Raw genomic sequence first — 26,357 nt, 5'->3', positions numbered from 1 at the left:
AAGGATTTGGCTAGCATTACTAAATTTATTAAGGCCTATTTATGGGATTCTTTAAGTTCAATGAGCTGTTAATGCCTGAACAGTATAGAAATTTAAGGGACCACACAATAGTGTGAATCCATTTGAAGTGATCCAGTTGAAGTGATTGTATCTGAGATTCAAGAAAGTCTTGGATACTAGATGGACTGTTATTTGTTAAGAGCATTCAGTGCTGAGTACAGAGCTGGCAGAACTGCCATATTGGGTTTATTATGGAATCGCCAAATCAACCAAAACTTTTTTGCAATCATTTTTATTTACTGGATTTAAGTATTTTAGATATCTACGAAAGCAACAATCACTGGAGCTTAACCACTTACTCAAATTTCATTCACCAAAATTTGTAACCGCTGTTAGATGTGTAATAAAGCCTTGCCATTTTTAAAATACTGGACAAGTTGGATAAGGATCACAAAAAAAGATTGATAGTCAGAACAGTGATTTACAGATTTCATGTTAGCATGTATGTGATTATCTAGGGGCATCAGAATTGGCAAGCCATGACATACCATCTGCTTTGGCACTAAAACACTTGTCTTCTTCTATCTAATACAGCATGGGGTGATGGGAGCTGTAGATCGGCAACATCTGGCATGAAAAAGGTTGCCTCTCCTTGTTGTAGGGTTATACTCTTAGATATGCAGAAAGATAGTAATTCTATATGTATGTTTTTCTCCTTAAAATGATTGATATGAGGAGTCTACTGGCATTATTTAAGAAATTGTTTAGTAGGTAGCATAATGCTTTCTTTCCATTACAGTAGCATAAGTCTGTGCATTGAAGATGTGTAGAGTGCAGGAACATGTCATGCTAGAAGTATTTAATACATGACAAACCATGTCTGGTATGTTTTATTTTTACTTGGAAGCTGATTGGTACTGTAGAGATTAATTTAAAATGTGCATTTTTTTAAACAGCCCCATTAGAAAAAAAACAATTCAACAAATACATTTTTGTCATGTTTTTCTTTTTTCAGTTTCTGTTTACTGCATAGGGCATTTTGAATTATCTTTATTTCTTCATTCTCTCCATGGCTTCAGGAATTGTGCTGGTGTCCATAACGATTAATATTATGCAAACAACCGATGGTGAGGTTATGCTGAAACCCTTTTTTGGTCAACATTTTATTTTGAGCCACAGCCTTTAAATCCACACAATTCAAAGTTACAATGATAATACATTTTTATTATACTTCAATATTAATGAAAACTCCATGCAGCACCTGCTTAGTGATCTATCAATTTAAAGGATCAATAGCACTGATTTTTATTTTTTTCCTTATTTCAACTTAGTCATTCACTGTTGAATTCTATTGAATATCAAGAATAGCTGAACATTTGTTAAAAGCTTTGTTAGCAGCAACATGGACTCCTGTCATGATCTACTACTGTATGCATCATATGGGAAACTGTTTTCTTTACATTAAGTTGTCCTTTCAATTAGATCATAACATGCAGGTTTATAGCTGTCGAGGTAGCGAGCACACTTGAATATAGACCAGGCACACAGTTGTCTATAATAATACACATTCCATCTGGATGCTTTGAATGGAACATGCGTGTGAATGTCTGTGTTCAGTATTCATTGCATGGCTGTACATGTGCATTTTTGGAAATTTTTTAACATTTATTTATTATAATATGGTAGAATTGTGTGTTCCCAAAAAATATGCTGACATCATATGCTCCTTCTGCAACCTTATTCTGTCCACTATCTGCTCAATTCTGCCTACAATCTTTAGTGTAGTATATAATATATGGAGTAATATAATAATAAATAGGTGTCCATTTACAAAGTCATAAATATGCAGACAATGTTTCTTTTTTTACAATAAAAAGATGCTAGGAAGATAGAAGTGGTCAGCGTCTTTTAAGAAAAAAAAACTTAGGCGAGAGGGTGAGCACTGTGGTGGACAATTACAATCCCCGATATTTGGTACCAGAGGTTTTAAAAATTTTTCATATTTGTGTGTTTACCAGTGAATACTAGTGATGGGCAAAGCTGTGCAGTTTCCCCGAAAAATACCCAAATTTACTGCTAAATTCGAGAAACAACAAAAAATTTGCGAAACGCATTGAAATCAATGGGCGTCAAAATAATTTTGACGCGAATGTCTATTTTGTCAAAATGCATTAAAGTCAATGGGCGTCTGAATAATTTTGACGTGCTACAATTTTTATGTGCGTCAATATTGACCTGTGATTTTTTTTTTTTTTTGACACAGTGGATTTTTAGCTGGCGAATTGTCACCACAGTTTCGCAAATTAATTTCCTTGCGGTGAAACGGAAATTTGTGTCTGGTATATTTATTCGCCCATCACTAGTGAATACAATGACGTATCTGCAATGATATTTGTCATTTTAAATGAAATTTTGAATACATTAATGTTTTCATTATGTTTTGGGGGAAATAGCCATGGGTCACCTGCCAGTATCCAGAAAGGGTTGGGGTTTTTTTTATGTGGTTTAAATGTGTTACCTTTCAAAATGATTAGTTATCACAATTAACATGGCTGTGGCTATATGGGTGGCATCAATTGCATCCCACCAGGGACCTGACCTTTACACCCCTGTGAGAAGATCAGGATTTCAGAGTAACAACGGAGGCAAACAGTTGACAGAAGTTGATCAGTAGTTGATTCCTAATTTCAGTCCCTGTTTTTTTTTATAGTAAACATTTTTATTGTTTTTCAAAAGCAAAAAAGAAAGGGGGGGGATACAGAAGGAAAGAGGGGGGGGGAGGGTACAGTAACATCCGTAAGACAGTTGCATACAAATGTAACATCAAGAACAGTAGCATTATTAAATCCGTGTCAAGACAATTGAAGCAAATGTACATCTAACCAGGGATTCCACACACTGCTAAATTTATCTGGGCATTTTCTAGCCTCATATGTTAATTTTATTAAAGGAAGTAACCGGTTCACATAAACTATCCATTCACCTTTCGTAGGGGGAAGTGGTGCCATCCACTTCATAATTGTCATTTTCTTTGCATAGTATAGAAGTGACCTTACGAGTATCCTTGTTTTATTTGAGGGAAGGATGTCTTCCAGCGAACCCAACAGACAAACCTCAGGGTAATGGATTGGGGGTAAATCTAACATATCTACCATATACCTGGTGACTTCCTTCCAATATCGTTGAATGACAGGGCATAACCACACCATGTGCCAATACGATCCATCTGGTTCCCCACACCTTTTGCAATTCGGGGAGGGAAGTTTCCCCATGCGGTGCAATCTATTGGGGGTGAGGTATGTTCGCATTATGAATTTATATTGAATTAGCTTATCTCTAGCACTAATTACAAAATTATATAAATTTCCCGTCACTTCATCCCATTTGTCCTCTGTTATATTCAGGATATCCCTCTTCCACGACACTAATGCTATAGAGAAGGGGCTCTGAGCAGTAGCCATAATCTGGGCATACAAAATAGATACCATTTTGGACGTATCTTCTTTCCTAAGCTGCTTCAGAATCAGAGGTTCATCCATTAAAATATCAGCTGTGCCAAACTGCGTAAAGTTCAATCCCTGTTTTACACAGAGGGGCAGATTTACATAGGGTCGAATATCAAGGGTTAATTAACCCTCGATATTCCACTGCCGAAGTTAAATCCTTCGACTTCGAATATCGAAGTCGAAGGATTTACTGCAATTCGATTTTAATCCATCGATCGAATGATTTTTCTTCGACCAAAAAAAGCTTACAAAGCTAACATTGAGGTTTGGTAGGTTTTATATGGCAAAGTATGGGGTTGAAGTTTTTTTAAAGAGACAGTGCTTCAATTATCGAATAGTCGAACGATTTTTAGTTTGAATCGTTCGAAGTCGTAGTCGAAGGTCGAAGTAGCCAATTCGATGGTCGAAGTAGCCAAAAAAATTGAACTTCGAACTTTTTTTTATTCTATTCCTTCACTCGAACTAACTAAATGTGCCCCAGAGTGTCAGCCATGGGAATATGTTTTATTTATCCCACTCTATGTGGAATGCCCTTTTAAAGTAAAGTTCATAACTACACCAGTAAAAAATAGAACCCTAATCTCAATGGTATGACCACCCTCATTTCATTTTGGACTTGGGGCATTTTTACCTTTTGGGCAGAGATGGGCAGAGGCAAGGAAAAGAAAATTGCTTTTGAGTTGGTATTTGTTTCTCTACTGGCAAAAATCCACCACGTATGCTCTTTGCTTTAGAGTCACTGTCTGTGCTTTCTTGTAGGAGTGCATTTCCTTTAGCTCTTGTGACTTTTCCTGTTTACTTCATGGTAAAATAAATAAATAAATAAATAAACTAAACAATCCTATTTACAGCTGTCTTGCATTATGATATGCACTCATGATTGAAACACTCTACGAGCAGAATCAATTGCCCTTTGTTTGAATTTGGTACACTGCTGCCTGGGGTGGTATTTTTTTACATTAAGCTTTGGAAATGCACAAAACGAGCTCTGACTCAGGCAGAGCAAACAAACCATTACACTTTTAAAATAAGCACAGTAAATGAATGGAATGTAATCCTATTCATGTGACAGGATATAAATACCACTATTAAAACATGGGGTTTATTACTTGATCTTGTTAACATTTTAATTACCCTTGAAGGATTATTCAACCATGACTAAATGGCTAAATGTATGCCCTTCTGCTTCACCATTAATGTTTCTGGAACAAAGAATTAGCACCTTTGGTGGCATATCATGGGCTAACGCTGGATTGCAAGAGACACTGGAAATTTGAGAGTGGCAGATATTTATATTAAAGTTAACTTAAATATGTATAGGAAGGGATGCTGTGCATATTTGATATTCTTAATAAATATGCTTTTTAAAAGCTCTTCTAAAACACTAGAAAAACAATCGTAAAGAAAAAAAAATCTGTTATGACAGAGAAAAACCAGACTCTCTTTGCATTTTTTTTTTTGTAAAATATAGAATTTTAAAAATCAATGTTGTTTGTACTGCTGCAGTCAGTTTATCTTTATAGCAAGTGCATAGTATCGGTATCAAAATGCACTGCAGTGTGTTCATGGGAGGAGATGTTCCTTGTTAACATGAATGGTATTGTGAGGGCTTTTTATCCTAACAACTGCTTACAATTAAAAGGTCACTGTTTGATTGAGGGGGATGTCTTTTTCCCCTTTCTTTTAAAAGAGTAAGTGACTCTCCCTGGAACTGCCTTTCAAACCCATGAATAGGGAGCAACAGTATTTCTTTTGATAACATGCAACTGAAGGTAACTGTGAGCGTTTAAAGCACAATACTTGACCAGTTACTCAGAGGCCCTTTGATCAGATGTTCTGCTTTCATTGATGTTCTAGCAGGCATGTTGCTGGCGATTTCTACCATCTGTTCGCTCCTTCTATATTGTCATAATAAATAAACACCTATATGTAGTCAGTCAAAAATGTGTTTTTTAATTCCAATTCATTTGTGATCCTTAAACAGATGTGGTAACAAACAGTACCTACTGTGATCTCTGCAAAATCTGTATTATAATACACACACGGTGTCGAATCTGGACATTTGGCTTTCAAGACCTTAGACAATACGTATGATTAATACAAGAAATCTTTTAGTGGCCCATAAAAACAAAAGCGTTTAATATGGAACCATATCCAGTTTGGTGATCTTTCAAGTTTGTTTGGCAAAATGAAATAGAAGAAACACTGGAACTCTGGGTAGATGCATTTTGAAGGCACAGCATTGTTATCAGAGATGCTTTAGAGACATCCTTTTATTTCTATTGTGCCAATGAAATATGAACACCTAATCAAATTTATTTTTGTGTCAATTGCAAATTTTGCCAAATAGTTTTCTTTTCTAACATTAGACAAGATAGACAAGAAATTGATAGCCTTATATTGTTTTCCTTATTAGACGGAAGCATTGTTTGCATTGGTACATTTTACTCCACATGCAATTTGCATCAAGGACCAATGCATGTTAGTGCTCAGTGCTGTGCTGAAAAAAACATTAAACAGAATTATAATGAATTGACACCGGTGTTTGCTTTAATAAATGTCTCAGTTAGTCAAAAACCATCCTGTCAAGAATGTTTTGATAAATTGGAAAAATATTGAACTTCAGGATTCCCCAGTTTGTTTGATAAAGATGCCTTAGGGTGTTTCACGGTAGCTGTTAATGAAAGCAATCCTCATGTAGCCATGAAAGATAAGGTTTGTTTAGGAGTGAGAGTAGATGTTAATTTTCCTATACATTGTGTATGAGCAGCCTCTCTGGTTAATTTTTTGTTCCTGGTGCATATTAGATTAACCATTATAAAACCCACTGGTTACATTTAGGGGTAGATTTATCAAAATGTGAGTTTAAAGCTTAATACATTAAGAAATCACCCAAGTTCTATTCCTATGAGATTTTTAACAACATACTGTATTTATCAAATGGAGAGCTCTAGCATTCACCCATTGATAAATACGCTTCTAAAAATCTCATAGGAATGAATAGAACTTGGGTGAGTTTTTATGTATTGTGCTCTAAACTCACATTTTGATTAATCTGGCCCACAGTTTTTATTATGAAAAATGACAGTAGTTATTATTGTGTGGTGGAGGCACCGTTAGAGTGGAATAAACGTAAAACCATTAGACAGTCTTTGGGTTTCAGACTATGAAATGGCATTTACATGCTAAGCCTAATGCTAGTCTTTTTTTTCTTGGATCGTTACATGCATGTAAACTGTACTGAATACTGGAAGTTGGTTACTGCCACCTTGTTACTGCCACCTATGAGAAAACTAGTGAACTGCAGTATGGAAGATGTCCTCTCTGATTTTTTACTTTTAAAAACGAACTATTGTGAAATTTCCTTTGCTCTGCAGCAAGTGCCAACGGCCCCATAACACTTCTACAGTGAAACAGCATTCCTTTACTTTACTATTAAGGGGCCTATTTATTATATTGTGTAAAAAACTCTGTAAAATATATGGCAAATTTATCAAGCTGTATTTTATTTTATGCCATGTGAATGCCAGATTTTTCTCTGTTATTTTACACTGCTTCAGACCTTTGTAAGATCTGGCGGAAGTTGCTCAAAGAAAAAATGTGCAAAAAATTACACAGTTTTTACCCAGTTTTTTACATGGCAATGACTGCTGATATGTGGCAAATTATTCTGCTGTTTTACACCACATAATAAATATGCCCCTAAGTGTATGTTCAAGTGCATAAAGGGGTATTTCATCTTTGCATTAACAATTCATTTGACGTAGACAGTCAATGGACTGTCATTTTTTTTAATTTTTTTAAATTATTGAGTTTTTTGTTCAGCAGCTATCCAGTTTAGAATTTGTCTGGTTGCTAGGCACCAATTTACCTTAGAAACCTGTCAGTGGTTTTCATGACCAGATGGTGAATAGGAGAGGATGCAAATTGAAATATAATTAATAAAAAGTAACAACAGCAATACAACTTTAGTCTCACAGTGCAATAGTTTTTTTTTATGGCTGCTAGGGTCTGTGAACCCAACTTGAAGGCTGAAAACATAAGAGGAAATTATTCCAAATCTATAAAAAAAAACATAAAAAAAAAACAAGACCAGGTAAAAGATAAACTACCCTCTCATTGCTGAGCCACATGCAGACAAGGATACAATTAAAAGCAAATGTATACAGCAGATTTCTGCCTTCCACAATTTGAAGTCAGTATTCTTGCATAGAACACAAAGATCAGCTCATTTATATGCCCATATAAAACACTTATATTTTTGCTTACAAACGAGCCCATATTGAGCCAGCAAATGTACTGGTCTGAATATGCCTGAACCCAGATAAATCCACTTCAAATATCTAACAACAAAAGTTCATCTAGTTTGGTAACATGCGGAGAGACAAGCTGTCCAAATAAAGCCCAGATACTAACCCTGAATGACGGGTGAATGTGAATGGATCACATAGGCATGCCATGCAGCAATAATAGTCACTTAAAAATGCAGACGACAAACAAAGGGCTTGGCCAAAAACATTTACCATCACTTAATTCTCATCTCATTTTGGTCCTATATATGACAGCTATTCAGACTAGTAATTAGGTGTCCTGAATGTGAAAAATATGACTTATCTTTAATGTATATTGGGCAATCACATAAGTATTGCTCTAAATTTCAAAACTGACTGCCGATAGCATATAGTATCCTCTCCTCTTATAACATTGCATAAGGATCTCTGGAGAAACACTATTGAAATGGTTTGCTGCTTTAAGCACTAAGCTAATAATTAAAAAATATGGTAAGTAAAGATAATGAACGGCCCTTTTTAGTTGTATGTATTGTGTGGCACTTGTTTCTTAAAGTAAACTCTCCTTAACATGACAAGGGGACTCCTCAATTGACCGTTCGCCTTCAGACATCCCATTGAACCCCATTGTTACATACCGTAATGAAACATCAGGAGCCAGAAATGGTGAAAACGGCCACACCATTTATTCACATTTTATAAAATAAATAGGACCTTGCCAGCCTCACCCCAAGGCAATATTCAAAGCCAGAATTCCATAAGGGATCGCTACTATGCTCTGTCGCTACTCACTTGAGATCAGCACTGTCATTATATCCACCACAAAGTGTTAGGCTGCCTCTACCTACAGAGAGGATCGCCCCAAACTCTGCTACTAGCAGGAGCTGCATCTCCTACCATGAGAGAAGTTCAGCAGCCCTGCTGTCGGTCCAGAATCTGCAGTGTGTCGATGATAGGAAATCCAAGCAGAGTGTTACCTAGCACAAGTAGTAGTAGCGTCAGTATCAATCAACCCACTGTGCAGTCACAGGAGAGAACCTCCTTTTTCCCTCTTCTAAATTTACCTGTGCAGTACTCTGGCAAGGTCCTACTGCTGCTGTGACAAATAAAACTTAAAATACATTTTCATATATTCACTGTTTGATCCAGAGGAAGGCAAAAAACCCAGCCTGAAGCCACTGCCAAATATGCCTCAAGAGCGAAAAAATTCCTTCCTGTTCCCAATGGGGATCGGAAACATTCCCTGGATCAAGCATTTGACATTCATTAAAATTGACTAATAACATGCAAACTCTCTCATGTTTATACTGTAAAAAAGTACTGAATCCACACTATAACAGTACATGCAGGAATACATCCACATTTGCTTATTAATAGATAATACGAGAACATAAAGAGAAACTCCTGACATTTCACAAAATATTCAAAAAAGTAGAGGGTCGGTAGGATGTTTCTACCTGCTCAGAAGATAAGGAAGTGAACTGCTTCTTCCCCTGACATCACATCCCTGTCTTTCTCCGCCCCAGCCTGGCTTTTCCTTGCCTTAACTCATTCCTTCTCACCCAATAACAGCTACATCTGATTCTGCCAGTCTTTAAATATAAACCAGTGTAATGTGGCTCATGGTCATTCGAATCCCTTGTCATGCAGCCCCTGCGTTTATAGCTCCAGTGCTTTCCTTTCTGGTGCTATATAAATAAACAGTGACAACTTGTTTTATAGCTACTCTATACTTTCTATAAGCTCCACCCCATGGACCCTATAGTATAATTTCAAGTGACAAAGCAAACACCTGTATTAAGACTTCTGGTGCATTTTATTATCTGGAATGAATTTTTTTAGATTAGAGGGCCTTCTGTAATTTGAGGCACCATTCCTACTACTAAAAAATCCATATAAAGGGGTTGTTCACCTAGAAATTCACACTTTGGATGTTTTAGAGAGTGATATTCTGAGACAATGTGCGACTGATATTGATTTTTCATTATTTGTTGATTTAAGTTATTTAACTATTTATCTAGCAACTCTCCAGTTTGCAATTTCAGAAATCTGTTTGCTAGGTTCCAAATTATCCTAGCAATCATGCATTGATTTGAATACAAGAATGAAATAGGAATAGGAGTAGAAAGATGAGTAATACAAAGTAGCAATAACAATAAATTTGTAGCCTTTCTTTTAGATGTGGTCAGTGACCCCCATTTAAAGCTGAAAAGAGGAAAAGGAAAAGTATAACATTTAAACTATTGAGACCAATTGCAAAGTTGCTAGAAACTGGACATTCTATAACATACTAAAATTTACCTCAAAGGTGAGCCCATTTAAGCAGTAAACTACTCGGTGTACCAGCTTAGTTTCCATCATGTACAAGGTACTATATTATTATCACATACTGTAGAAGGAAATTAATAAAAACAACAACAAGTAGGGCTGGCATTCCTGTATCGTGGACTTTTTTTTTTTTTTTTTCTAGGAGATTCCATACCTGTACTCATGTATTTTCTAAAACATATTCAGTTATTCCAATAAAAAGTAAGCTGCAAAAGTTATGAAATTCACATCTGGAATGAAAGAAATAATAGTGCTCCAGAAATCAAATTATACATTCATTTATTTAAATATATTGCTAGGCAAGGAGTTTTAAAAATACTTTCTGAATAGACAACTGAAGGTAGACAGTGTGAAGTAAATACTGTATGCTTTTCATGGTGAATGTTAATGTATTGTTTTCTACATAATGCTTATTCTAAGAGAGGCCTCTTGAATAGTAGAGTAGAGTGGCACTGAAAGGGTTATGCAAATGTTGGCTCACTGGTGTCTTAGCAACCACATGCTGAGAGAGGAGCACAGACTGAAATACACGCACAGTATCCTTGAGCTTGATAGTGATTTAAAAAGTAGAAGGCCTCTAATTGAATGCAAAACAACACAAGCCATGTTAATAGGACATTTTCTACCTTTCCATGCTAAAATATGTGAAGAGTACGTGTGTGTGTGTGTGTGTGTGTATATATATATATATATATATATATATATATATATATATATTCCTCTCGTAGAAAGCACTCACAACATCATATTTTGTAAAAGAACAATAGTCTTTATTACAACCACATACCAACACGTTTCAGTCCGCAAAGGACCGTCATCAGGACCCCGATGACAGTCCTTTGCGGACCGAAATGCGTTGGTTTGTGGATGGAATAAAGTCTATTGTTCTGTTACGAAATATGATGCAGTGAGTGCTTTCTACGAGTGGAATTTAACTGTTTTTGTGAGCACCCGGGGCTGGTAATGAGCTGAGTGGTGAGTGCCGATAAATTATGTATGTGTATATATGTATATGTGTATATATATATATATATATATATATATATATATATATATATATATATATATATATACACGCAAGGCACATAAATACATTGAATAGACAAGGGCTGTGTATGTATTTTGCTATGCCCCATTAAAAAATAAATAACAAAAAAATTGTTAAAATGAAACAAACCAATGTTTATTTGTAATCTTGAATACCATTTTCTTTATAAAAACAAGATGCAAACAAAGCAACAGAGATCAGCCCACACCCTTTTCCCTCACAGCCATTAGCGTGCATCAGGGCTGTTCCTTAAGAGGATAGATATCTGTCCTTGGGGAAATATAAAAAAAACTAATATACATAAGTGGCAGGGATCATGAAATGCAGGTACATTAGGAAAGACAGTCAGCGCGTCACTGGAGTTTCATTTCTTAGTAAGCAAGGTAGGTTTGTTCTAACGAAATTCCACCATCTGTTTCTGCTCTCTCTCCTGATTAGGCCACACCAGTCTGACCAATGTAATATGCAAAATCGAAGTAGGATGGAGCATACAAAATAGCAGCTTTTACTGCAAAAGATTTATTGAGCACAACATGTTTCGGATCTTCATGGATCCTTTTTCAAGTGTCAAGGATCCGGTTAGATTTGATTCTGCCAGCACACAATGCATTGGTAAATGTGTGTATTCATTTTAAAGTAAACTAATAGAAATGGGCACAGAGGTCTCTGTTGTAATGTTTAGAATTATATACACCATATTTTTTATTTCAATTGGCCTTGATTTACCATGGAAACGTGTTACCCTGGGGTGGCTTGGAGAGGGATAATTTGAATGGCTATATAAGAATTTTACAGTAAGAAGTAAATCAAAAAACACAGAATTTTGATTTTGGGTAAGAGATGGTTAGCTACCAGTCATTAAGCTGCTGCCCTGTTTTCTAGAGTGACAATGGTAGCTCTACTAGCTCTCGCCACACTGCCGGAACCTGCCCTGAGTAACTTCTAACAAAGTTGGTTCTAACAGCAGAGTTTGTGAGTAACTGAAGTGGGGGAGAGAACGATGGTAGGTCATTTACTATAAGGCTTCTGTGGAATATGATGAAAGCATTGATTGGTATATTGATTAGTATTTTAGTAGTTGATTGTGAGAGAAAGGATAGATCTTGGCAACAATGCAACAACTATTTTTCTGCAACTTCACAAATTCACTTATTAAATTCTATGCATTCATGCAAATGTGTTATTAATTGCTCAGTCCTCCCCTTAAACCATATATGGTTTACACATGGTTAACACATTACACTCATCAGTGGATTTTGATGTGTGTGCGATCGTCCTAATAGCAAGCTGTAGTTTAAGATCTGTACTTTTTTTTCATTCTTCTTTTTTCTTCCCTGCCTTCTTTGCTGTTAAATCTGCTCTAAAGAGTGGATTTGCTTGCATCTTTTGAAATGAAGATTAGAAGATAAAATAGAATTGAGCACCATCAGTAGCCACTGTATGCCATTAAAGCCCATATGTCTCCAAGCTGTTTTGAAAATACTTTTCAAGGATTAATAATAATAATAAACATGACATACTTCATGACTTCTTATTTGACAAGATTGTCTTGTATAAAGAGGATGCATGGATGTCAGGGTTTTAATGGGCTTAAGAACTTAAATCTTCTTAAGTCTATGTATCTGGTGGGTAGCTAGCAGTCTGGTTATAGGCTAGTTTGTTCTCTTTTTAAGACAATCAGTATCTGTGTTACACAGTATATCATTTTTTCTATTATATATGAGTTTACTGTATGTGTTACCATAACCATTGAAGAAACAGTGAGGAACTCCTTGATACCAAACCCAGGAGATTACTGCAGATCTCCTATAAAATCTAAGCTAACAAGACAATAAAAAACCCGACACTCTACAAAGCATATATGAAGCTGAAATCAATGAATGAAATCTAAGATGCTGGCAGCAGGACAGACAGGCTATATAGCCCAAGTGAAGCAAGTCAGTTTTTATTGTGTGGAGTTTACTATGTGTATTGAATAATCAATCAAAAAAACCCTTTGATAAAATTTGGATAATGGATTAGCAGTTGTAGAAATCTACTGCGCTTATGTGGTGTGTTTTGTCCAAGTGGATAACACTGTCAATAATGTCTAGAAAAAAATGCTACAAATTAAGAAAAAGCAAATGCAGGCACATGAACTTAATATCAAGAGTTGCACAGCTGGTACTACTTATTTACACCCCAGTGTAATTACTCATGGAAACAATTAGGTTTGGTCTGTTTACTGGAGTTTGAATAATGAAAGCAAATCTCTGGTTACTGCATTGGGGCAAATGTACCTGTTAGTTTATGGGCAGTGGTATGAGCAGTAATTCACATTACCCACTGCTGTAAGTAGTGTAACATTATAATCCTTTTAATGATTGTGTCCAGTTTCCATCCTAGGTAAGGGTTTTAGCACTTGGGGAATTTTGCTCCTGTTTCATTGACAGGAGCAATGCCTGCCTCTCACGAAGAGTGTTCACATGCTATAACATGCAGTAGAACATGTGATGCTTTCTGTTCATATAACCAACAGCTAGGTCCTGAAATATTTAACAATAAATATTTGCTCACTGAGACAACAATTGTTAAAAGTTTGCATCTTTCAAATTGTATAAACCAGCAGAGCAATGACATATTTCTGGATTCCAAGAACAATGTAGGTAGAACAATGTTTGTGCTAAATGTTTTCATGTTTCTCTTACACAGTTATTGTGCATATGTGTGTTTAAATCTTCTGCATTCTTATATATGGGGATATGGTACATGAATGGCAAATTTGGAGTTGACATTTATTAGACGGGCAATAAAACCCGAGTCATGATGGACTTTGTGCCTTATTCCAGACACACATTAAAATGCCCTGTAAGCAAAGTCTCATTATAGTGGTGCCTGGTTCCACTAACTTCCTGCAAAAGAATTATACATGCTACAGAAAATATGAGATAAGGATAAAAGTCAGACTACTGCTCCCATGGAAACTCCTGGGCAATTCTATTAACCCAATGCACATAGAACCTCCCTGTACACTTTGAATTTTTTTTTTTTTTTTTTTTTGAAGAATGGGTAATTCCTGCTAATGACTACTACATCTGTTCTATTATATTGCCATATATCACTGCTTAATTAGGAACATGTAAAGGTATGAAAGGAAGAACACAAGGAAGAGAGAATTCCCCTTTAGAACTGTCAGCAAATATTGCTCAATATACTTTGAGATACCAGCCCCACATTTATAATGAAAGTCACTATTTTTAAAAAAGGTGTTTAGACTCAGCATTTTTTATTACATTTCCCCAAAATAGTATAATAAACATTGGGGATTTGTGACCCCCCTTATCTTGCTAAGACTAATGTCACCTGAAGTATTTTAGACTCATTTGGGAGCCTGCATTGTGAGGACTGACCATTAATTATTGAGAGGACCATCCATTAAATTAAAGGACAAGGAAAGGCAAAAAAATAAAATCCCATTTTTACTTTCTTTAATGGAAAGAAACCTATCTCCAATATACTTTAATTAAAAAATGTGTACCGTTTTTATAAGAAACCTGACTGTATGCAGTGAAATGTTCCCTTCATTTACTGCTGTGGATAGGAATTGTCAGACGGTCCCTAACTGCTGAGCAGGGAAACAATCATACTTATGAACAGCAGGGGGAGCCCCTGCCTTACTTACCAGCCATGCTGAATTCAAGAAGCTCTGTTTATGACGATCCCTAAGCAGCCCAGACCACACTGAGCATGTGCAGGGTCAGGGTCAGGCAAAGATGTTTAACAAAGTTACAAGATGACAGCCCCCTGTGGCCAACTTTGAAAGCATAAATCATTTGTTTGATTCGGCTTTGTGGTACAGTAAGTTCATGCTTATGTTTAGTATACAAAATACAGCATTTCTATTCTTATTCTATTTTACACTTTCCTTGTCCTTTAAGGATTCTGTGGTTACAGGGTCAACCAAGGGGTATGGAGATGAAATATAATGAGATATAGTAGGCATAGGACCAAAGATGCTTGCAGGGGGACACAATTACTATTTACCTTAGAGAGCATTATAGACAGCGGGGGGAGGGGCATCTTTTTTTGCTCATAAAAAGGTACAATGCACCAGAGGCCACCCCTTAAGACTAGAGGAGCAGAACTTTAATTTGAAGCAGTGTAGGTGGTTCTTCACAGAGAGGACAGTGATGTTGTGAAATGCCCTGCATGTGGATGTTGTGGTGGCTGATTTTGTTAATGCCTAAAAGAAGGGCTTGGATGATTTCTTAAACAAGCATAATAGCATAGGCCATGGTGATACTAAAATCCAATTAGTATATAGGTCATGTGAGTGTATGGGTGAGTTGGTGTTAGCGGATGTATGTATGTTCTCTGGGTTTCGTTTGGAAGGGTTGAAATTGATGGAATTTGTTTTTTTTCAACCCAACTTAACTATGGAAATTTGCTGGAGGGAGGTTGTGTAAAAGAACTTGTATTGATACACGTTATAAACCTAAGCTCCATGCCAGACAAATTCACACCTAAGGTTATTTTGTGGATGTGTATAACCTGTTCTCTGCCATAAGGCAGGCAGTAAGACTGGGTTTGACTGTACCTCCTGAAGCAACTCTTTGCACAGAATTTTCAATCTGACACAGTGCAGAGAGTGCATTCACCAGGGCACAAGAACTTGGTAAGTGAGCACTAAGGGGTGTGCTATTGTGTCCCTTAACACTCTAACACTTAATAATAAATGCTCCCTCTTGTTCTGTTTTAGAAAGCAAAAAAATCTACCTCCCCACAAGTACCCATATTTTGTTTACACTACAAACAGTTGTGCATAGCAGGTGCAATGAAGGTGGTTAGTGGTCAGTATGGTTTGTGGGCTAAAACATTGCCGCTTTTTACTTTGGACCTTGCCACAGTTTGGCAAAAGAGCCTTTTACCTGTTCAGTCTTTTGAAACCCATTGAAGATGGTAAGTTGGACATTTGCTATACTTGAACAGCTCTCTTGGAAAATGTATTTATTATGGCAACATTTCAGCAAGCATAGTGAGCATGACATTTTTCATCTCTAACATACTAACATCTGTCTACTGTCAAAGTTCAAAGCAGTCTGGTTATTAATTAATGTACCATCTGCTGCCCACTGCTTATTGTGTTTTTTTCCCTTTTTCTCATTTGTCGGACTGCAGTGCAACTTCTGCATCATTGTTGTTAATATAGTAATACAATTAGATTATTTTACATTATCCTTTCCATATAAAAATTGCCAGAATCATTTTGCATTCCACAATCCATTTTATCTTTTTATATAGATTTTAGTTCTATATGTATTATCTGCTAATGTTATACATTAATGTAGGCCTCATATTGATTTTTCATTCAGGAGAAAACTCCTAATTAGGGATGGGCGAATTTTTTTGCCTTGTTTCGCCGCAGAAATGACACCCATAGACTTGTATAGTGTCGTGCGCCAAAAAAAATGACGTGCGCCAAAAAATTTTTTTGACGAAGCGGGTCAAAATCGCCCATCCCTACTCTTAATGTGTGTGGTTTTATTAGAGAAAACACATCCTAAAAAAAAAGCACTGCATCTGTCACTATATCCAACTACCACATAGACATTCCTTTACAATTGCCTTGTTAACCAAAAGCCAACCTGTAATTGGTTCCCAGTTTCCATTAGCATATTTCAGGTTTTCAGATTCATTCATATTCAACAAACACTTTCCAGCTCTCAGAGATATGTGGGATTTACAGCAGAGTCAGACTGCAGTGTCTGGGGCCCACCAGGGGTGTGTCATCCAAGGGCCCACCACTTCAGCCACAGAGTCTCCCGGTATCCCACCAGTCCAGTCCAACCCTACACTGCAGTATTAAACAGCATGTGGAACATCAGATAAACTTGCAGGGTCACATACACACCATATACTTGTGCTAGCATATACCTGGTATGTTGAATACTCTCTGTTGGCATACAGGTATGTCTGCATTTTTCACAAGTCACCATAGTTTAAGCCCCCAGTTACCCATAGTAATAGGACAATAACCTGCTGTCATTTGATATGTAACCAAATCCAAATTATATAAGCAGATTTATCAATGATCGAATTTCGAATGAAAAAAACATTAAGATTTTTAAGATCGTACTTCGATCGTACAATTTAATCATACGATTGTACGATTTTACAAAAAAAGAGGTCCACATAGGCTAACATAGCAATTCTGCAGGTTTAAGGTGACGAAGTGTCAAAGTCGATAATGCCCTGGTGCTAACAGAAGTATTATGTAGAATTTGGAAAAAATGCTGTTGCACTCTAGGGACTTTTGCAGTAAAAAACTTTATTACAATCTAATTATTAGAATTAGATTGTAATAAAGTTTTTTACTGCAAAAGTCCCTAGAGTGCAACAGCATTTTTTCCAAATTCTATATAATACTACTGTTATCAACAGTGCATTATCTCCCTTAAAGTGTGTGCAGCAGCCTCACGGACTATGGGGCAAATTCACTAAGGCGCGAAGCGCCGAACGCTAGCGTTAATTCGCTAGCGTTTGGCATTTTCGCTACTGCGCAAATTCACTAACGAACGCTGGCGTAGTTTCGCTAGTGTTACTTCGCAACCTTACACCAGGCGAATCTTCGCTAGCGACGAAACTACACAAATTCACTAACTTGCGCAGTGTAGTGAACGCTACCTTTTACGCTAGACTTCCTTCGCCACCTCAGACCTGGTGAAGCGCAATAGAGTAGATAGGGATTTAAAAAAAAGTCAAAATTTTTTCTAAGTCCCAAAAAACGCTGGCGTGTTTTCTACATGATGGCTGATAGGCTGAAAAAGATCGAAAATTTTTTGGGGCTCCCCTTCCTCCCCCCTACATTTCCTGACTCATGGCAACTTACCTAGACAGTGGGCACATGTGTAGGGCAACATAAAAATTTTATTTGCAGATTTGAAGGTTTTCTAGGCATTTGTAGTGCAGATACGTGTTCCTCTATTGAAATTTGAATTTCGCGCCGTATGCAAATTACTACGGTCCGCAAGTAGAAGCAATCAAAATACTATGTGCTATAGGCCCAAAAATAATATCATGCATGGGAGGTAAAATTATCTTTGCAAATGAAAACATTACATTATAAACAACTGCTCAGATATCTGATATGATGTTTCATTAAAGCCATTTTGTAAATTACAAAGCAATTGCTTCTCCCATTGATGTTAAAAGAAACCCCGCAAATATGCAATTTAGTAAGGCCCGCCTATACAAAAATGCTCTTAGAAATCAATATTTCATTATAATGTTATTATGTTATGTTATTAGCAATAATTTCTATTTTCTTTGGTTACTTAGAGATCAAAATAGTTCTACCTAACGGTAGATATTACCCCCTGTTCAATTTCTTTTGCAGGACCTTGGAAGATTATACCTTGGAACCCCTTTTTCACGAGTGTTTTTTCTAATGATGAATTGCTAAATACCATAAATACCATAAATAAAATGTATAGGCTTCTGCTAAGTTAAATAAGCCATGGTGGAAAATGTGACATCTTTGTTATACATAGTATAACCAGCATAGTATAGCATAGTATAACCAGCAGTATAATAGCATAGTATATCGCCAGCATCCCTGTTATCATCAGTGATGCTTTCCCTATTTTAGCGGATTACTCTTTTTGAAACACTTAGCAGATTTTAAACCTCTCAAACTCATAATAACTGTTTCTGTTTTGTAACAAAATATTTTTTATCTTTAATACATATACTGTATTTTAACGAAAAATAAACAAATTGAATTCCTGCAGGAGAACATTTTAGTGTCACAATGACTCTCCATAAGCAACTGTCTTGGGACCCAACCTGCAGCTCTAATTTGCACCTCTCCAACATACACTGCAAAGGAATAAGAAGGCCACATATACTTAGCATATTCAATAATCAGGGCTCGCCACTGATGAAATTACAGTTAAGATGGTAAATGTTTGCATATTTCAGTTATTCAACTTAAATTAACTTTATAAAAAGTTTTATAAACAATTGGAATAGAGCTGAGAAACTTAGAGGGGATTTTTTTGTACTGAACATTCTAGTGTAAAATTTCAAAATTGGTGGCATATAGAGGGAGCAAGGCATTCTTTATCTGCAGTTCTGTTGTTCCTATACTGGAGCATATAATTGAGCATGACATACAGTAGTATTTGATTTGCTTGAGATTTAGTTAGGTATATAGGAAAATATAATAAATATGGAATCTCTCTCAAATTACTGAATATTGTTGTAGCTTGACCTGAATGGTCTATATCAAACACTATTCCTACACTCTTAACCATATCTCATTTCCTGTAAGTCTCCATTTTCTTTTTTTCTTTTTTTTTTCTTACCCTACTATTATTTACAAAGAGGTTTTCTATGATCATTTCCTTGGGAGGATGAGTTAAACATTCTTTAGTTATCATGAGCTGATATGACCCTGTGCTAATCTTTTGTTTTGTCTTTGATTTGGAGGCACAGTGGATTAGTTTGGCCTTTAAAATATCTGTGGTTTTTCTGTCTGTTTTCTCTTTTAAGTGAAGCTACATTCTTGTTTTATTGATGTGCCTTGCCTTTAGTACTGATTGGCTACCAGAGTGTTTGTAATACAAATGGAAGAGGCGAGTATACATATTTATGTCTTGCTCTTTTTGGAAACTTCTCTATTTTTAAGACTGCAATGCAAACATTTTTTTAACAAAGTGTAGTCTGCAAGTGGCAGCATTCAACTAAAGTTCATAAAGATTTAATAGATTCAGTTAATATTAATGTTAACAAGATTAAGTTCAGTAAATACTAATCAACCAAGTTGTTTTTTTCTATTTTAAAAATAAATCTGAAATCTATTAATCTATTAAAATACTGTATGTGTTGTTATACCTCTAAAATGACCTTTTGTAATGAAGACTATACCTGGTATGAATGCTTAAAATAATATTTGTTGTTACTTAATGCTTAGGTCCTCATTGATCTAGGTGCCTGGATGATAAACCCGACCGTAAAAGCAGAGAGTATAAATACGAAATTAGAAATAAGGAAATTGATTAACCCAAAACTGAAGACCAATTGCAAATGTCTATACCAATGTCTAAATCAAATTAAAAATGTACAGTTGAATTTATACAGAAATATGTTAAATAACTGAAAAAAATGCGATTAGGGATGGGCGAATTTTTTCGCCTTGTTTCGCCAAAAAAATGACGCCCTTAGACTTGTATGTCGTTGTGCGTCAAAATAAAAAGACGCGCGTCAAAAAAAATTTGCTGTGCAACAAACATTTTTTGACACTCATAGACTTTAATGGGCGTCGGCATCATTTCGCCGGCGGCAAATTTTTGGCGAAGCGGGACAAATTCGCCCATCCCTAAATGTGATACTATTTTTTTTAAATATTGTTGTCTAAACAGTTGTGTACTTTGTTCCATGTTTTGTACTAATTTTCATTGTTTTCTCTTATAGGATAAAACAATGGGTAGCGAAAATGCAAAATGACCTTGTCACATTGGCAAGAACTGCAAGTGGTGTGGACCAGCTTGCAGAAGTAAGTAATTATATCACTAATATCTTAACTTTTAGAGGAGGGACCTGCTTTCACAGTAAAATTGCATTTCTAGTTAGAAAGAACAGGACCTGAACAGGAAAATAAGTAATAAAAATAACAATAACAAAATTGTAGCCTTGCAGAGCAATAATTTTTTGACTGCTGGTTTAGTGACCCCCATTTTAAGTTGAAACAAGTAAGAAAAGTAAAGCAAATGATTAAAAAATTATTGCAAGGTTGCTAAGAATTGGTCATTGGTTATTCTATAGCATTCTAAAATGTAACTTTAAAGATGAACTACTCCTCTAATGTTTGCATAAATACTCTTAATATTATTAACATCAGATAATTCTTGAAGTTGGCTTATTTTGTGCACACAAAAATAACTTTTTCATGTATAAATATTGATATAGACTGTGCAAAAGAGCAAGCTATAACATGCAAACTTTATTGCACTGGTGGAAAGAAAACCAAATACTTCTTTGGGTTTGCAAAAGCTGTATTACATTCCTGAAAAGAGAACCATTGACTTCACAAAGGAAAAAAAAAATTTGGTTGCTTGTATTTTTTGGTTAAATACTTTTATTACTTTCTATGTATACTATAATTATTCTAGTGGCGGATGAGATAGTAAGGATTTTCCTTAACTTGTATTGAAGAAATTCCTATTCTTAGTACCAAAGATCTGGTTGCAGGAGAGTTTGATTACTGCATTTTGTGAGCTAGTATCACCAGTCCTTTAGTTTATCTAAAATTTAAAAGCAATTACAATAAATACGTCATGACAGAGTTTTACCAATTTACACTGAATTTCACTTCCAAGTTGTCTGTTCATTTTTATTGGTATCAGTATGTGGAGATTTAATTTGGTTTGAAGTGATGACAGGTTTTTGAGTTCTAGTTTTTGTCTTTTCAGCTAGATTTTAGAAATAATAATCAGCTCCCTCTCCTAATGTGTTCTTTGTCAGTATGAGGTAACATATCTATTGTGTGTCTAGAAGAAGTAGATTTGTGTAGAATCAAAAGCTGTAACAAAAGCTAACAGTGGTGTAGCTAGCAGTCTTGGCCTTTGCAGTTTTAGAAGTACTGCATGAAAGTAGCTCCCAAGAGGGTTTACTTGAAGTGGAGAAAACCTGCAGACTTCCAAGTCACACCGAAGTGTATTGCAATTACTGGAAGCCACCCCCACCACTCAATTGCAGACACTTGGCAGCAAAATATAAACCAGTGCAGCAATCAAGTGTTTATAGAGGAAAAAAGAATGCATATTTAAAAAAAAAACAACAACAATATGGAACCTGTATTTATCGGTAAATCAATTCATATAAGCTCCAATGTAAGTTTCCAAAGGTAGATTGATGTTATGTTCAAGAATCAAATAAAGTAAGAAAAAAAATGATATAAAAGCTAATGCAAATTCATATATTAGGGGGTTTACTGTATCCTTATCTTTTACAGGGTATTATTTTACACACTAATGTGAATGCATTTTGATCTTTTACTTAGTAGTCATATTAAGGTATGGCAATATTGATAGTTTTGTGATCAAATGGTACTTGAAGAGTAGCTTGTGCAAAATATCAATTTTGGCCAAGTAAAAATAGAAAAATAAATTGTGTATTAGCCAGATGTAAAACACCTTAAGAGTTGTGCAATAGATGACACTAAGGGGCATATTAACTGTATTATGCTGCGCAAAAAAACAGCATAATAATACACCACAAATTGCCAGGCTTCGCATGTAAAAATGTTATGCTAATTCCTTATTTCGAGTGACTTCCACCAGTAGCAATGTAAAATAATGGCGGCAAATCTGGTGATCGCATAGCGTTAAAATTAACACACCCTGATAAATTTGCCATTTGTTTTACATAGCTATTTGCACAGTTTTTTTTGACAAATTTCATTTTACACATCATAATAAATATGCCCCTAAGTTACCCATAGCAACCAATTAGCAGAAAGCATTTCTGCTCACCCGCTTGAAAACTAACATATTATTGGTTGCTATAGGTTACTGGGGCAAATTTATTGCTTATTACATTTGGAGGTCGTGTTTGACTTCAGATTAACTTTGTTTCCCAAATATGTATCTGCAAATTGTTTTAGAAAAGATTGTAACTAACAGAGGATTCAGAGAAATATGTTCGGGAATTTTGTGGTAAAAAATACGTTCATTGTTTATTTTATTTGTATTTTAAACAAACAGCTTGTCATTTACGTAACACAGTCCCTAGGGTGCACAGACTCAAAAACAACAATATGAGGATTTCATTATTGACTAACCTAGATGTAGCATGAGACATATTTTATGTGGCAAGTCAATAAAATGCTCAAGAAAAGACTCAGAAACTGAGATTGAAACTAATACATTTTAAAGGACAAGAAAAAGTTAATACGTTGGGCAGTGCCAATATATTAGGCAACCTCCAGTCTGTATTATGCACACAGGAGCATTAGGAACTTAGGTTTCTGGAAAAACAGTCAGATCAGCCTAGTAGTGATGAGCAAAATTTTTTGTCATGTATCCCAGTTTTGCCCCACTTGTTGGTGACCAAATCAGGCAAATATCTGCTTATTTGGCAACTGTGACAAGCACTTGTTCACATTTATGTCTATCTCAAGACTCCAATTGGTTTGCCTTAGGATAACATATTGCACAGATACTCAGAAGTATAGATGTGCCCAAATACTTATTTATATGGTCATGGAACTCCCAGGCACTACTCACATTTTGTTTTTGTAGTACATGGAGTAGTATGATGTACATGTTATCTTATAATACATATAGTCACCTTAAAGTGCATGTATTTGGAAGACTAGGGGGCAGATTTACATAGTGCCGAATATCGAGGGTTAATTAACCCTCGATATTCGACTGCCGAAGGTAAATCCTTCGACTTCGAATATTGAAGTCAAAGGATTTACCACAATTAGTTCGATCGAACGATTAAATCCTTCGAATCGAAGGTCGACGTAGCCAAAAAAATCATTTGAAATTTGACGTTTTTTTATTCTATTCCTTCACTCGAACTAAGTAAATGTGCCCCTAGGTGTGAGTGTTAAACTCAAAAACTCCACCAATAGATAGTAACAAGGATAGCCCAAATTGATGACTATTAACATTCAAACGTGTGATCAGTTAACTATATAAATATATAAAAACATGTCATTTGAATCTAAACTTTTGTTGATGCGATTATTTTTTTAAGTTTCAGGTTTTTTGTTTTATTTATTACATATGCACATATATGTTACAATATAGTTTACAGAAGGTACAAAAGGACTATTCTAGAGGTGACTGAAGCTTCTAGAATTATCTATGGTAGTACTACAACTTTCTGGTTTTGGTCCACCCATTCCCTGAAACTTTGGAGGGAATTGAGGCATGGTTTATAACTGTTACTGAAATAAAAAAGCCAGCGCCAAAGGCACGGGAGACAGACAAACAGGCAAATAGGGTAATATAGTTTTGCGATGTTGCCACCTCTTGTGTAAGGAAACAGACCACTTGTTTCACCATATATGTGTTGCCCTCCTTTACTATCGACCTCCACCAAAGGGTTAAAAAACTTTCCTTAAAAACTTGTTTGGGTGGGTACTCACAAACAGGGAATATCAACTTGCACGTAAAATCATGAAGCGCTTCTCCATGTATAAACTGTGAATTGACATGCAGCAGCGAATAGTGTAAAAATACCTTTTTAGTATATTTAAAAACAAAGCTTAAAATGCACTCACATGGCAAGAGTTTAAAAAGAGCATATCTATGCACCGTCCACCTGGAGGCTCCCCCTGTGTGCACCAGTCCGCACGAAGAAAATCCCAAGATGATCAAGCTTGGGAAGCTGGATAAGCGGTTGACGTTTGTGTTCGTTCCTCGTGTACGATGCTGGGCGCCTACCAGTGACGTCACCTGCCTTACGCGTTTCGTCTTGCGACTTCTTCAGAGGCTTAATTCCAGCTGCGCATGTGTGGATCTTTTATTCCGTCTCTCCTTACGTCACTCGGCGGTTCCACTTCTTTGGTCTTTCGTTGCTATGGGGATGCGTCGCTTTCTAGTTCCTAAGTCTTATGTTGCCATAGGGACGCGTGGTTGAAAATATTTGAACTTCACTCGCATTTATAATATTGAGGGTTCTCCTTGTAGCTATTTGACCAAACTTTCTTTTAAAGGGGCTAGTAATATCGATAAAATCGATAAACTTTTATGGAGTGCATTCAAATAAAACCACTATTACACAATTTAATTAGCATATTAACAAAAACCACTCCTATCAAGAATAATAATCAAAAAAAAAAAAATATATATATATATATATATATATATATATATATATATATATATATATATATATATATATATATATATATATATATATATATATATAATATATATATATCACCAAGTATATGTATAAAATAAGCCACAATGAAAACTGAAAAATAGAAAAAGAAATGTTAAACAACATTTTTTAAAAAGCATTCTATTAACCATTCGCACTTCTATATTTACCACTTAAATCTGGGTGTATGATCTTGTTTGATTCTACATGTTTAGGTATTCTAGTATTTACAAGAATGCTCTAAAATTTATATCTACATTGAGACCATTTGGTACTGATGTTTCCATTTGAAATATCCATTTACTTTCTATCTGTAACGTCTTTCTCACTAGATCACCCCCTCTCCATCCTCTCTTTATCTGTTCTATACCCCAGAATTTTAGACGAGGAACGAACACAAACAAAAGCTTTGTTTTTAAAATTATTAAAAAGGTATTTTTACACTATTTGCTGCTGCATGTCAATTCACAGTTTATACAAGGAGAAGCGCTTCATGATTTTACGTGCAAGTTGATATTCCCTGTTTGTGAGTACCCACCCAAACAAGTTTTTAAGGAAAGTTTTTTAACCCTTTGGTGAAGGTAGATAGTAAAGGAGGGCAACACATATATGGTGAAACAAGTGGTCTGTTTCTTACACAAGAGGTGGCAACATCGCAAAACTATATTACCCTATTTGCCTGTTTGTCTGTCTCCTGTGCCTTTGGCGCTGGCTTTTTTATTTCAGTAACAGATTTGCGGACTTGGAGGGATACAAGTAGGAGCCGGCTGGGATTTGTGGACACAATTGAACCTTGGGCCTATTCTCCTTTAAGGATACTTCCATGGTTTATAACTGACAGGGGCCTCTACTTCAGACTAGTGCAATAGATCTACACATTGTCAGGGAGCCGGGAGCTCCCTCCAGGGAGGTAGTCAGGATCGAGGAGGAAGCCCTCTTGAGGGAGCAAGGTTGTGGTGTCCAAAGGGTTAATCAAAGGAGTAGTCAGAATCCAGGCAAGAGTTCACAGGCAGGCAGATAACAGCAAAGTCCAAAGTCCAGGCAAAGGGTCAGGATAATAATCGGGAACAAGAATTCAGCAATAGCAGCTCACAGGGAACCCAGGATACACTCAGGAAATGTTTCCTATACTTGGGCGCCATTCTGGCGTCTTGGTAGCGTTTTTATATTCGAATTTGGCGCCATAGTGACGTCATTGGCGTCCTTGCGCCGACGTCGGCGCGCTGACGTCATCGCGCCAGTGCCGCTACCCACGTGGCGGTCATGGGCGCCGCCATTTTGGGAGCGACGCCAGCAGGGGAGGAC

At 36.1% G+C, this 26,357-nt stretch overlaps 1 protein-coding gene across 7 annotated transcripts in view; it reads left to right on the top strand.

Moving 5' to 3' along the window:
• The window catches only part of cacna2d1.L (calcium channel, voltage-dependent, alpha 2/delta subunit 1 L homeolog), a 303,885-nt gene that overhangs the window by 22,938 nt on the left and 254,590 nt on the right, over positions 1 to 26,357 (top strand). For all 7 annotated transcript variants that reach the window (XM_041586546.1, XM_041586550.1, XM_041586549.1 and 4 more), the window contains exon 2: positions 20,625 to 20,706. In XM_041586546.1, the coding sequence (XP_041442480.1) occupies positions 20,625 to 20,706 (82 nt within the window). The remainder of the gene's footprint in view (positions 1 to 20,624; positions 20,707 to 26,357) is intronic.

This window comes from Xenopus laevis, chromosome 3L (assembly GCF_017654675.1).
Source record: "Xenopus laevis strain J_2021 chromosome 3L, Xenopus_laevis_v10.1, whole genome shotgun sequence".
Lineage (NCBI taxonomy): Eukaryota > Metazoa > Chordata > Amphibia > Anura > Pipidae > Xenopus > Xenopus laevis.
Note: the sequence above shows the minus strand (reverse complement) of the source record. Positions and strands in the feature narration are given on the sequence as shown.